Source organism: Aythya fuligula, chromosome 8 (assembly GCF_009819795.1).
Source record: "Aythya fuligula isolate bAytFul2 chromosome 8, bAytFul2.pri, whole genome shotgun sequence".
Taxonomy (NCBI): domain Eukaryota; kingdom Metazoa; phylum Chordata; class Aves; order Anseriformes; family Anatidae; genus Aythya; species Aythya fuligula.
In genome coordinates this window covers 23,060,947-23,075,295 of record NC_045566.1, presented here as the reverse complement: position 1 = coordinate 23,075,295, position 14,349 = coordinate 23,060,947, and the positions used below count along the sequence as shown (strand labels likewise).

Below are 14,349 nucleotides of genomic sequence, written 5' to 3'. Positions count from 1 at the left end.
TATGTGGGTAAAGTTAGGATGGGACACATCTTCTGATTCCTCCAGCTTTATCCACTGGTTCAGTGCTGTTCAAGTGGCAGACTCTGGTCTAGACGGACTGATTAGATTTTTGTGGCTCTAGAGTGCCCTCTGCTCATGTGGGGTTTCTGTATTTATTGCCCTTCTGGTTGCTTCAGAACTAGCCACAACTCAGCTTGCTGGTTCAGGCCCTGGCAAAGGGACGAGTGCTTGCTGTGTCACTCCATATGAATTAATGCCACTAGAGTTTTCTGTAAACCTGGAGAAAAATTGACCAGCCCTGAGCTGAAGGGAGCTTATAAAAAACAAAAACCAACATTTTACATGGACAGATATCAATAGGACAATTGGGAATGGCTTTAAACTAAAAGAGGGGAGATTTAGTTTAGAGATTAGGGATAAATTCTTCACTTAGAGCAGTGAGGATCTGGCACAGGCTGCCCAGAGAAGCTGTGGATGCCCCATCTCTGGAAGTGCTCAAGGCCAGTCTGGATGGGGCTTTGGGCAGCCTGGGCTGGTGGGAGGTGTCCCTGCCCATGGCAGGGGGTGGAACTGGGTGGGCTTTAAGGTCCCTTCCAACCCAAACCATTCTCTGATTCTGTATCATACATAATGTCTTGTTTAAAATACAGTGCTGAAAATGGCAAGGTTGAGCCTCAGAGTATGTACTCCTTATGAATACCCAAGTCTTTGCTGGAAGACTTTAAGGTCTCTTAATGTTTTCATTTATTCTCAGACAGCCCTGACAGAAATCAGAATACCACAACAGTAATGATGTAGCAGCGGATTCTGGATTGCTAGAAACTTATACAAGGGAGCTTATGAGGGACAGATGCCCCTGTTTCAGTGCCAAGCGTCCCTGGAGATAGTAGAAAGGAAGGAGAAACTTTGAGACAAGCTATTGTGAAAGAAGTTTTAGAAATTGTTGCCTTTTACTTCAGATAATTTCATTATAAAATTGTGATCAGGAAGTGGTAACTGTCTGACACTGGAAGTCAAAATACGCAAGTGCTGAAGTGGTTGTATATGGCTTGCTGAAATTACTGCATGCTTGGCTTTGACGATCTACCTAAAAGAAATTCTGGATGCATTTAGTAGCCTGGTGAACAAATCTGTATTTGATTGTTCTTTCAGTCTGTCTCTTTTGATGCTGCCAAAGATTAAATTGAACTATGTGATATTGTCTTTGGTTTTGTTCCAGTCAAATAAAATTTTTAGTTAAAGGATTAATTCCGCAAAATATGTTAACGAAGCTTTGACTTAACACGTACAGCTACTGAATTGTTTTTTTTTTTTTTTTTTTCCTCCTTTCAGCTTTACAGTGTATGGATGATTCCAAGCCTTGTGTTAATGAGGGAAAGTGCATTCCTTATCAAAATGGTACAGGATACTGCAAGTAAGTTGGCTTAATTTCTATCCATTTTAATTGTCAATGTTCTGTCATTCATAGCCTGTGAAAGAAAGGAAATTTGGTTTAAGATTTTCTTATCAGGTGCATTCAGCATAATAGTTTTAGCAAAGTCTGTGTTTCTTGCTAGTGCATTTGTTCTTCTGTGTTAACTTTTTATAACGTAAGAAATCTAGAGTTCTCATTCATATTCTTGGGTTTGGATTTCAACTATTTGATTTCTTTGCCTTTGAATAGGAAGAGAGGTTAAATCAATAAGAGGTAAGCACAAGTTAAGTCAGAACTTGCTCTCTGTCTTACAGCTTGTGTTAATTTATAGAACATCAGCCCAAAATATTTCCAGTTTTTTTTTCGGAACTACTCTGTGCTTTGAAGAGCGACAGTTCCCTTTCCATGTGCTAGAAAGTAACAAACGTGGAAGCTACAAACAAACAAAAAAGCCAAACACATTTATCTTTTTCCTATAACTGATCTTGGGAAGCGTTGAAACCTGTTGTTAATGGAGCCTTCACTTTGTCATTGCATGGAAAACTGATCATCAGCAAGAGCTTTGGAGGAACATGATGTCTGGAGAATGGTATCACATCTGTTTAAATGTAGTTCATCTTTTTAACTACATTATTTAGATTCTTAAAAATGAAGTTATTTTGCAAAAAGATAAATCTTCCTTTTTTGGCAGGGCTTGTTTACTACATCTGCAGTAAACAGATTTATTTTCTAAACTGTGTTTACTTCCTCAGTGCAAGTTGTACCATTTTCTGGCACTCTAAATCCTTTCCTTAGTGCTCACATTCTTTCAAAATCAGTGAATTTTGTCATGTTGATTTAGCTCAGCAAACACGTGGCTTGGCCCTTCACCCTTTCCTATACATCCATCTTCCCTAGCTGCACTCATTAGTTCTTTCTGTGAATATGGTGTGCAACACTTGATGTACTTAAATTGCAGCTGTGGCACACAAATCATAATCTAATTTAAGGTTCTCTGCAGTTTCAAATAAATCCCTGATATGCAGAAAGGCCATAAAAAGGCAAATATGTAACTTGTTGTTCCCTGTTTTTTTGTTTGTTTGTTTTGGTTTTGTTTTGTTAGTTTTTGGCTGTTACTGCTTCCTAGGCTTTTCCTTTCTGTTGCTTTAGGTTGCTGTCTACAGAAATGAGCTGCCCTTCTGAAAAAAAGTTGTAACTTTTCCTGCTTTTCCTTCCCATTTTAAGACTGAAACAAGACATTGTGTGATGTTAGTAGGTCTTTCTGATGAGCATGTAAGTGTGTGACTGTGGAGCCAAAGTATGTGGGTCATGATGAAGGTAATAAACAAGATTGGTATTGATGATGGTGCTGCTTGTACCTTCCAAAGGACATTTTCTCCAACTTGCATGTTCCTGTTAACCATGCCTTAGACTGTTTACTTGGTTCATCCGAGTGTTTAACTTCCTTTTTGGTGTTTGTAGTGTAGTCCAGATCTTCACACATTTCTCTTATCACAGTGGCAGATTTGACCACTCTTAATTTTTTTAGAACATGGGGCTATTTATACGTCTAATGTTGCCTTCTTCCTTTTTGTGCAGGTCTTCATGCAGATCTTAAGCCAAACCCTCCTTCAAATAACGTCTCAGTCCTTCTGCAGGCACCAGAGTAACTGGAAAGGCTGAAAGTACACAGAGATGAGTGTGTCTGTTTTCTAGTTGCGGCTCAAGAACGTTTTTGACAGAAAGGAAGGAAAAATAGACCCCAAAAAAAGAAACAACAAACAAGCAACAAACCAAAAAAAGCCCCAAAACCTCAGTTGTGGAGACTTTACCTTTAGCAGGCTGATTCTTAGCATCCTGTTTTGGTTTTAACTTTTTTTTTTTTTTTGGTCCTGCACGATGAGGAACTCTGAATAGGGGAACTTTTTATCTGTTGTAGTAAACTAAATGACTTTCTGAATTTTGGATGCCTGTAAGAGCAGATATGTTTTTTTTCAGGAAACTGAACTTAGTAACAGGGCAAGTGGTTTGGCTTGTAGATCTGCAGGATAGCTCTCTGATTAGCTAAATCTCCACCCCTTCCACTTTTTTCAAGTTTTCTGCAGTACTTCCTTTGCTGGGCAGTAGATTATTACAGTAGGCTTTCTTCCTCTTTCTCTACCTCCTCTCGGCAAAGTTGTTTGTTCTAGCTTGTGGTCAGTCCATCTAGTTAATCTTGCTGTCTGTAAGAAACAAGCGAGCAACTGAAGGAGAACCTGCATCAGAGGTAATCATATGTGGTGAATAAGACATTGGTGACATGAGTGCTGATAAGCAAAACATCTACTCTAAATATTTGGCAAAGCAGCGAGTGGCAGCTTTCTTTGTCAGAAAATTGTGTAGCCTCTGCTCCATTAAAAGAGGGAGCCTTGTTAGCAGAAAACGAGCTGTGTTCTGGTGCATCTGGCTTCTGTTGTGGGAACGGCGAGTGTGACCCTTGTAAGGAAATTAGAACTGGATCTTTATCAGATTGCTCTTGCGAGTGCCCTTTAAGTAGCTCAGTTCCCCTGGTGATGCTACGGGCCCATGGCTGTCATTTTGTGGCACTGTTTGATAGAATTACTGACCTTCTTTGACCTTGATTTTATATTTAGAAAATTACACATTCTTGTGTTTTGCTTCTTCCAAGGGCAAAAGTTTTACTTGAGAGTTCTTTCTGTGCTCACTTGGAGACTTGTGTGGTGAGCAGGCAGACCTTACTCCAAGGAATGTGGATGTGTCTGCTGTAGAAATAAAAACGTGCTTTAGCAGAATGAGGGGAACCTGTCCTTCAAAGCTTTCTGGGTCCTGCTTTGGCAGAAAGCAGTTTCAGTCTGTGGTTTGGCTTGATGTTACGCTGCAGTGTTCTTTTTTTCTTTTCCTCAAAGCATCTCTAGGCTGCCTTTTGCACACTGGGGTGTTAAGCTTGAGGGAACCTTCTTGCATACCCTTGTCTCCAGCAGGAGAGTCAGGATAACGTCTCGCTGCTTAATGCTAATTGTGAGCATGATGGGAAAACCTTTCCTCCTGGGGGATAGTACTGCTATCTTTTAATATTTTTGTGATTGCAGGCAGGCTGAGAAGGTGCGGGTACAGGCAGCTGTTCCAAGTACAAGCAGAGCAGAGATGCTGGCTACGCTGCCTGCTGTTTTCTGAGCACTGCAGGTGGATGTGGTAACTTGGATGGCGATGCTCCTGTGTGCTTGGCGTGGGCCAGGGCCCTTAAAAAGAGAATATCTTAGCTGGTTTCCCCCTTCTTGGCAGCTGTGACTTCTTCCAGCTTCCCTTCCCTGTGCCCCAGTGACAGGGAGCAGAAGCAAGACTGTGCCAGGGGGAGAAGCAGAAGTAGGAAGGAAGGGAGATGGGGTAGGGGTGCTCCAAGCCTTGGGGAGGAAGCTGGGCCTTGCTACTTCTCATGTTTTATAGGCTTCTTAGACTGGATTTTTGACCTTAGGACTGCTGCACTTTGTATGTGCAGAAGGGATTTTGGTACCTAAAGTCCTGTTTTAATGCTGGTGTCTTTTGTTGGGTCCTGATGGTAAAAAGTGCAGTAGTAACCGTGGCTTGTTTGGTGCATTAAACAAACGTGTTAAAGCAGGCTGATGCCAAAAGGGCTGTGTCCCTCAGCACATCCTTTTCTGCTTGAAGCTGTCAGGGTCTGCACAGCTCTGTGTGTTTCCGTGCCTCTCCAGCGAGCAGTCTTTTTTTTTTTTTTCTATTCATGTGCTGAAGTTTGTGCATGCTTTTAATTTGCACGGTATGGGTTTTACCTCTTGCGTGCAGCTTGGCAACAGGAGGACCTCAAAGCATGCTAAACTCAGAGGCAGCAAGCATGGCAGTAAGGGGCTTCTAACCCAATTCTACCCCCCCTGAGTAACTTCAGCCCCCCTACCAGGATTTTGACCTACCTGTCTTTCCAGATGGGTTGTCTTAGATCTGAGTTAGAGTTCATTTATGAGGACTTCTGGGATTGATGACAAGATCCTAGACTAAGACTGTTTCGGGGACTGCAGCAGATATCTTCTCAGGATTGTTCTTGAGGGACTAATCACTCCTAGACCAGTCAATGGGGAATACCCATAGGAGACCTTGTAGCAGGATGAGGTCTGAGAGTTTTCCAGAAGAGGCTAAATGCAAAAGTTGAGAAGTTGTCCCTTTCTGAGAATGGGCTGCCCTTTCCTGTTCCCTTCGGTCTCCTTTTAGAAGTTAAAGGAGGCCCTAGAGACCGGGGCAGAGGAGAAAGGGGAGAGTACATACACTTCCCTGCTTCAAATCTGGGAAGAGCAGTGACTTGAGTCACTGGATCCAAACTTTGTTGTGATTCACCCATGCAGACCAAAAGCTGTTCGGAGCTCAAATGGTTAGAAAACGCTGAACTCGATGTTGCTCGTTCAGGCTTCAGCTGCTCTTATTCCTTTGTGTACAGCCGAGCTGAATGCTGTAGAAGTGCTTTCTGGGGACTAGAAACAATGGCTGTGTACTGCTTTAAGTGCAGAACGGAGAGGCCGTCCCATCCCATGGTTTGCATTCAAAGCATGACGCATAAATGAGAGCCTTGAGACATGGGAAGGAACGCTTACAAAGCTAACCAGAGGATCCTGTTCTCCCTCCTGAGAGGAGGTGTAGGTGTGGGAGTCGGAACCCGGGAGCCAGAGGGAAGTCTGGTTAAAATCTGCAGCAAAATAGTTGAGACCCTTCTCACGTTAGTCATCAGGCTGCGTTTTTTTTCCCCGCCGTGGAGGCATCTTCCAATCAAAGCCAGGGAGCCTTGGGCTGATGGGGGTAGAAGCGAGCCTGCGAGGAAATTCTTCCCCTCGCGCTCTAAAGTAAAACCATCTGCTTCCTTCTGTGCATCTCCAGATGATATCACTGGGCCCGAATAGGAAACTCCCATGAAAGTGGAACATCTGGTAGACTGGTTAAAACGGCCTATAAGGTGCATTTGAAGGGATTCTTCTGACGAGTGTGCACAGGGAAATAGGGTATGGCAGGTGAGGAGGTTTTTTCCAGCAGAACAGACGTATTTTCCAGCAGCTTTTTAAAAAGAAGAGCTAAATATTTGGAGGTAAATTCAGTGTAGCTTTGTAGCAGAAGAGACAAAAAATGTGGCTTTTGTGAGTCTCCTGTTTTCACTTGGTAGCGTTCGAGTGAATGCGGCCCTGTGGATATGGGGATACTTCAGATTTGGATAAATACCTTCATTTTGTTTTTACGTCCCTTGTTTAGCTCCATGAGAGCCTGTGCGAAGGCAAATGCAGGCTGGAGCTGAAAAGGAGGAAAAAAAAAAATGGGTTGAGCTCTGACTAAAGTATTTGTGCTGGAAAGTAGCCCAGAGAGAGTAAAGGAGAAGCTTTAATTAGAAGCAGCTGCATAGCTGATGCAGCCCACAGGACATTTTCCCATTTCAAACTCTGTAGCTTTCTGAAATCATGATTTGAATTAAGTTGTATGTGAAATTTGTTCTTAAAAGATTAAATTCCTGTTGAAGTAGGTTAGGAGAGCTCATGTCCTTCCAGAAAGTGCCAGAACAAACTTCGTCTTCCTGTTTCTGTTTCTGAGTGTTAGGATGGAAAACTGAGGAGAAACAGTGGCTTTTATTTGGAAAAGATTTGGTTTCCTGTTCTGAGCATGTCATTTGGAGCTGACACAAGCTGCTACAATTTTAAGCTGCTCTGTAGACAAGTGGCTTTTTTTTTTTTTTTTTTTTTTTTCCTCCCCTTCCTAAAGAGCTTGAAAGAGTAGGTTGGGATGAGAACTAAGCAGGGGCAGTGGGAAGCTGGAGTTGCTGCTGAGGTTCTGAACAGTGGAGGATAATCATATCCTTTAAGAAATCTGGACTTAGACCCAGCTTTTTCAGAGTTTGCCTCTGTTTTTATAGAAACAATTTGGTGCCCAGCATGAATCAGGGGCAAAAGCTCACAGTTTTGTCTACGCCAGCGTTTAGAACTAAATCACTAGTATTTGTGCCTAGAAACGTTGTTGACAGGAGACACGGCTGAAAATCTGAGCTGTCTTCTTTTGTTGCTCTTTCATGTTCAGAAAGGGTTGCAGTGAATTGCTGGAGGGGAAAGTTGCATAACTGTGTGACTGAGCACTTCATCAGGAGAGCGAAATGGTGGGTACGAGGGCTGCGTATCCCTGACTTAGCATCTTTACGGAGGCAGGCATGTTCATCTGGCATTTTCTGTGAGGCTTTGCCCTATCCAAATGTAAAGAGCTTAAGTTAAAAGAGCTTTTGCTGTTCCCCGCTGGAAAATGCGCTCACGTTCTTCTGATTAGCCTCAGAAGATACTGGAACAAGCCTGGTCTTGGAGCGCTCTTCAACTTTCTGCCAGAATGGTTAGGTACAAAGTGCTGGGCTGTTTGTGGGTGATGGTTGTGAGTGTCATCGTGGAGCCTAGGTCTCAGCTTTCCTTTTTTCTCAGCGTGCCTGCGATGCTCTTACAGTGTTTTGGCTCCCTCCCCATCACCTAGGGGCAGCAGTTAAATGCCCCCCATGAAAAGGCATTTCGGGTGTTATCTTTTTGCCGTGTTTGGGTTTATTTTGTATTTATTGGAGGAGTTAGGAGTGTTGGAAGCCCCCTGTTTGCCTGATGCCCTAGGAGGGGTTCTGTGAAGTCCTGCTTTTTTTCTGTTTCTGTCGTGAAAATGAGGACTACATGTGCAGAGCCTGCATCTGCTGTGGGTCCTGCCTCACTGTGCCACCGAACGAGGCCGAGCTTCTCTGTCTGTGCTAAAACCAGAAATCCCTATCCTGAAACCTTGAAAGCTTCCAGGACTGAAGTTCAACTTGACTTCACCCCTTCGTTAGCTGCGTGTGGACGCCCAGAAACGTGATTTGGCTGTAGCTCGCCAGGCCGCGCAGCGCGTGCGGGCCCGAGTGCCGTGGGAGGCGATGCGTCCTGCAGCTCCTGGCACGGCCCCGCGTGCTGGGTGCCAGCTTGCTGGCTGATCCAGCTCCCACACGGCCGTGATGTAGTCCGCTGGCGTTTGGGCTGATTTCTAACCCATATCTGTGAGGGATTTGGGATGTTGAAGGAAAAACTGCCGAACTGCCGCGGTTTAGGCCCAGCATGCGTGAAGGTTGTCTCTGGTGTGATGTGGCAGCAGCTTGTGCTGACTGAGAGCCTGCAGCTGTTGCAGCGAGGATGGCACAAGAAGCAGAGGCTATTCTGCAAACAGCATTGTCTCAACTCACCGTCTGTGACTTTATTAATCCTGCCTTGCCCTGCAAAAACTCTCCTTTCATGTCCGTTCTTGGGTACGAAGTTGAAAGCATTAAGGCATGGTGAAAGGAGCCTAATTTGGGCGTGGAGAACGGTAAATTATGATTACGCACATATGACTTAGCTGCTTTAGACATAGGGCTGAAGCTAGTTAATAAATTTTAACATGAGAAAAAACAGTTGTGGTCATCTAGTAATGACCTCTTGCGTAACTCCGATAATAACCTCTCTGAATAGCTGTGTTTGAACTAGCGTGCATACTCTTTCTGCAAGCAGCCAATCGTGGTGTGCTTTTAAACAAGCATGAATGATGGAGAAATTCCACTGCAACCTTAAATGTGGTGTTCCAGTTGTTTCTTTCCACTGCTGAGAGCCTCTATGCCAGTCTGCCTCTGAAAGTGAAGTGTGTTCTATTTCTAATTGGGGTTTATCTTGCTTGAACTTCTCACTGCCAAATCTTGTTATACCCGTGCCTTCTAGACTGAATTATTGTTAAATCTTCGTTTTTTGTGGGCAGTTGGAGCCTTTGATTAACTGTCTCCTTCCCTTCTCCCTCTGGAAGGGACTGAGCCACCTGAGCCTTTCATCGTGTACAGTTTTCTATTAATCATTACTGTTGGCTTCTTCGAATTCGCTTCAATTCCTCCTTCATGAAAAGCAGACACCGAAGCTGATTCGATAATGGTTGTAGTATTATCAGCTGTGTCATAATCTCACTTACTCCTACTTGGTGTTGGCAGTCTGTACACCTAACATATTTCTGGGCAAGTTAGAAATTGTGCTAGGAATTGGTGTTCAGCAGACTCTTGAGAACCCTGAGAGCAAGTCTGCCTTTCCTAGCTCAGTGCCCTGTTTTAGGGCGAATGCTTTATAACATTCTGTTTTACATATATGACTTTGTAGTGCTAAAATGTATTTCAGTGACCAGATTCTTAAGCAATCTGTGCTGCTCTCTGTCAAGAGCTTGTCTTCTCGTACCTTCAAGCTTGATCAGCACTGATGTTTTCCTTTGTCATTCGTTGATAGAAGAGGAATGAGAGCAGGCCCCTGTAGCATGGCCCCACAGAAAACACACCGTTCTTTGATTTAAATGGAATTTTAAGGCCTATCAAGTTAGGTTTCTCAATCCACCACACGTTTTTAAATGCTGAAGGAAGAGGCAGTCTCTCCACAGTTAGGTTCTTAGGGCAAGAGACTTTGTCCATTTCTTGGAGCTGGAATCTCCTCTCTTTGAGTAACTCTTTGATTTCATAATTGTATCTATCCTGTCCTGAAAGGAAGCATAGCTGATGTTCACCTCTGAAGTCTCTGCAGTGAAATAGATGTTCTCTTACACAGCCTGTGTGTATCTTGGATTACTTAGCAGTTAAAGCATGCAGCTGTGCACTGCAGAAAAAACAGCAAGTGAACTCTTGCATTTTGTATTTTGGTGGCATTTTCTTCTGGTATATCATCTTGCAGCTTCCCACTACCTGAAAGAAAGAAATGGAACGGTGGGTGGCAAAGGAGGTGCTTGCAGGCTTGCTCGCCTGGGTCCTGGATCCCTGGAAATTCAATGGAAACTGCGTGGTACAAAGGCCAGTTAAAAGATGGATTACAGCTGACAAGCAGAGTCAGGCTGTATTGACATAAGTTTAGGTTAGAGAGAAAGAACTACAATTATTCTGCAATCACAGATCTTTGTATAAAAATATGGCCCTGGTTATAGATAGTGTGTGTGTATTCATTCTTCTGTGGGAGAGGGAGGAACAATGACCTTGTCGTTGGGGTGCGAGCCAGGGGCGTGGGAGACCTGACTTCAGTGCTTGTGTTGCTGGTTGAGAGCAGGCTTCAGCATGTTGCAGTCCCAGATTCACTTATCAACACGAGGATAACAATGTGTTCCTGTCTCACGGGAGTGCTGGGGAGAAAGATCTGCTGAGGATCTGAAGGCCCTCAGACACCGCATTTGTACAGGCTTTATAAATATTCTGGGAGATGGATAATACCTGGCGTTAATACCCGTTAGCTAATCTGCTGGATTTCATTCTGAAAAAGGGCGCTTACTAGAAGGGGAAAGGTGCAAGGAGTTAGTTGGTACTCAGCAGTTCTTGAGCGCTTGGGTTTTTACCGAAATTTTGAAAGGAAGTGCAAGAAGAAGTTCTGGCTGTTAATGCAGCCCTGATTGTATGCAGCACTTCGCTATTTTGTCATGAATGATTTCACAGTCCAAACCAAAGTTTTCACTTGTGTCATTGACAGCCCTCAATCCCAGAAGAAGATCCCATCTGCTACACCTATGACCTTAGCGTTTGGGGCTCAGTGTTACTATTATTTATGGCAAATTCTGAGAGCTTAGGTGGTGGTGGGACTTCATTCCTGTTATCTTCCCAGGACACCAAGGCTTAAGGTGAACGTGCTACAAGCAATTCCTTCTCTATTGCAGGTGTCGAGAAGGCTTTCTTGGAGACTACTGTCAGTACAGAAACCCCTGTGAAAGCAATACCTGTAAGAACGGGGGAACCTGTGAAACCACGTCTCTGATAGGAAAGGCTACCTGCAAGTGTGCTCCAGGGTTCACGGGAGAGGACTGTCAGTACTCTGAATCACACATCTGCTACGTGTCCCAGCCCTGCCTGAACGGAGGAACTTGTCATCCCCACGGCCAGGAAACATACGAGTGTGTCTGTCCTCCAGGTTACACAGGTGGGGTTCTGCGTTTCTGCCTTCAGACCCCCCTATTCTGTGAATTACTCGGTCCTAGAATGTTCTGGGGCAGCTGTAATGTGCTCTCAAATTTAATAGCTCTAGCACAGGAAATGAGAGGAAGTACAAATGAATTCATGACCAAAAAAAAAATAAAAGGGGGGGGTTGGGGAGAGAGAGTCAAACTCCATAGCCTTTATACATAAACAGAAAGATATTTAGATCTTGTGGGGTTGTCCTCATGGGAAAAAACTGACTGTAGAAGTTATTCTGAAATGTCTTACAATTTGAATTCATAACCTACCTTTAAAAAAAAAATAAATGTAAATTCGGTGAGCAAAACCTTTCTATGGGAAACTTTTGTTTGCCTGAGGAGAAGCATGGAAACTCACTCCTTCCTTTCTTGAAGGGAAAGTAGAAGAGTATGTTAGTGTGGTACGATTTTAGGTCATGGGTTGTTTTTATAAATAACACCATCCCATATCTTGCTGGTAACCTATAAATAAAATGGCTCCCTACTGTAACCAGCAAGTTGATTTTGTTTCAAATGTTATAAAAACGTATATAATTTTACATGTGTGGCTTAGAATAAGATGTAGCACACCAACCATCTTGACTTAGCATGGAGCATGAAAGATGGAACTGTTTTTCCCTATTAATAGCTGCTTATGCCTTGATCCTACAGGAAAGGACTGCCAGTGGATCGATGCCTGTACATCTCAACCCTGTGCCAACGGAAGTACTTGTACAGTATCTGGAAATAAGTTCTCCTGCATCTGTCTGTCTGGCTACACTGGCCAGAAGTGTGAGATAGATGTGAACGAGTGTGCCACCTCAGGCCTTTGTCAGCACGGTGGGACGTGTGTCAACGTGCCTGGTTCGTACCGATGCCAGTGCAAGCCGGGCTATACAGGGCATCGCTGTGAGAGCACCTATGTGCCATGTTCACCATCGCCCTGTATGAACGGAGGAACTTGTCACCAAACAAGTGACTTCACCTTTGAGTGCAACTGTCTGCCAGGTAAATGGATGGTGCTTATTCCAACTGCTAGGTTCTGTAGCCTTGGTGCTGTGTTCCTGTTTATGTTCCTCTGAAAACTTCTCCCTTGTGGTCTATGTGTGACACTGTTGTAAGATTGAGTGGAGAAATCTGAGCAAGGTGGGGAGCTCGGCTAGGATCTTGCTTTCTGGGTATTAGTATTTCAGTGTACATAGTATACTGTGAAAGGGAGAGGAATACTGGGTGGGTGAGTGGTGGGATTGGTTAGATCACAGCCAGAAGACTACAGATTTCTTTGGAACCCAATGAGAGACAAAGGTAATCAACTAGGTAAAAAGTGATGTAGATTCAAGGTTAGGGCGTTTCCTGATGTGCATTTAGAATGCCAGATTCTGTTAACACCCAGAGAGAGGTTGTTTGTGCTCATGAGGGTCACATTTAAAACCAGTCCTTGAATGAAAATGAACATTTGTCTCTTTATTCTCAGTCTCTATCACTAAAACACACTAGTTTCCATTCCTTTCCTTTTCCCCTTGAGTTCTTCCAAATCTTACAGGTTGTTTTCCAGCTCACCGTACCCTTTTTGTCCTGTAACTTACCTCCAGGTAAACTATATTTACTTGGTTTCTGATGCTGTTAGTTTCTCTGAACTCATGCACAGGAGAGATAACATGCTTACTCAGTACCATGGACTGATTGTATTGATTCTGTCTGTCAAGTCTGGGCTCCAGTCACCAAGGGCATCTGTCTCTGCAAATGACCAGGTGTCACCTGCCTGGGACCCTGGCAGCCCCGTCCTGCCCTGCTCCCCCCCATCTACTTATCATACCAACCATAGAGCAGCACTATTTTTCTTTGCATAAGTGTGGTGTGTTTTTTTTTAGGTTCATATTTTTAATGAGTAATTCAGTCCATGGGAAACTGAATGTTTGGAAATGCTTTTGACTAGACTTCCACTTAAGTGTATTGCAGTCTGGCACATGAACGCTTAGTGTGTGGTAATCTAGAAAACTAAACTCTCCTCCCTTGAGCTTTTCTTTTCTTATTTATGTGAAAGATGTTGCTGTTGTATACTGTTTAGGACGAATGCTGAATTGACTGCATTCTCATGAGGATTAGCTGGAGTCGTAAGTATGTGTGGAAAGAGTATTTAGAACTTAAGTTGTAACGAATACTTTTTGGAGGTCTTTTTCTTGAATTGCTAGCTCAAGTGACAATAAATACACGGTGCCAACCTTAGCTGGGGTATGCACAACAAATTGCAGGGTAGTCTGAGCAACCACGTGACTCTGGAAAAAAAAATAGGAAAGTTGATCTTAAAATAGAAGGTTGTATCATCATTGTTTGTGTGAAAGCAAGTGTTTCTAGCTGTGCTTGAAGAAAGTGTTTAAACATACAGGGGCTCTGAAAATGCCATAAGCAACAGTTGCTTTCTGGTTTGCATCTGTTTAAATGAAAAACAAAAGCTGACAATTTCATCTTAAAATGAAATTGTCATCTTGATATCTCTGGATTAATGGCTTGATCGCTTCCATCATCAAAATCCAGAATTTTCTGAGCTTCTCTTTAACCAGTACAAGAAATCCAAGATCTCATGCAGAAGTGTCACTGTGGGGGGAAGAGAAAAGAAAAATCGAAGGGCTTGATCCTTTGCTGATAAGGCAGTCTGCTTTTGTGACTCTCGTGCAGGGATGTGAGTCTGGGTAGGAGCACACTTTCCTTTAGACAAGTGTGTGGGCTGGCTACACGATGGTCAGGAAATGAAAATGAGATTACTATAGTAACAGCTACACACCCACACTGCTCACAAGCGGTTTGGATTATTAGCTGGCTTTTTGGACTTCTAATGTAACATGTAGAGTTGGGGGGGAGTTAGTGCTGCTATGAGGACCTTCACTTCTGTATTTCCTGTATCCATTTAAGCTGGCCATATGGTTTTGCTAATTTCATTTTTAAAACTAGACATTTGAAAAACAGGAGAGGGAAAAAAAAAAAAAAGAGGTGGGAGAGTCCAAAATGTTTACATA

General features: G+C 43.4%; 1 protein-coding gene across 1 annotated transcript in view; it reads left to right on the top strand.

The window, feature by feature from the left end:
• NOTCH2 (notch receptor 2) overlaps positions 1-14,349 on the top strand; it is an 84,868-nt gene that overhangs the window by 7,468 nt on the left and 63,051 nt on the right. Inside the window, exons 2-4 of the mRNA XM_032191905.1 lie at positions 1,333-1,414; positions 11,063-11,322; positions 12,008-12,343. Of these exons, the coding sequence (XP_032047796.1) occupies positions 1,333-1,414; positions 11,063-11,322; positions 12,008-12,343 (678 nt within the window). The remainder of the gene's footprint in view (positions 1-1,332; positions 1,415-11,062; positions 11,323-12,007; positions 12,344-14,349) is intronic.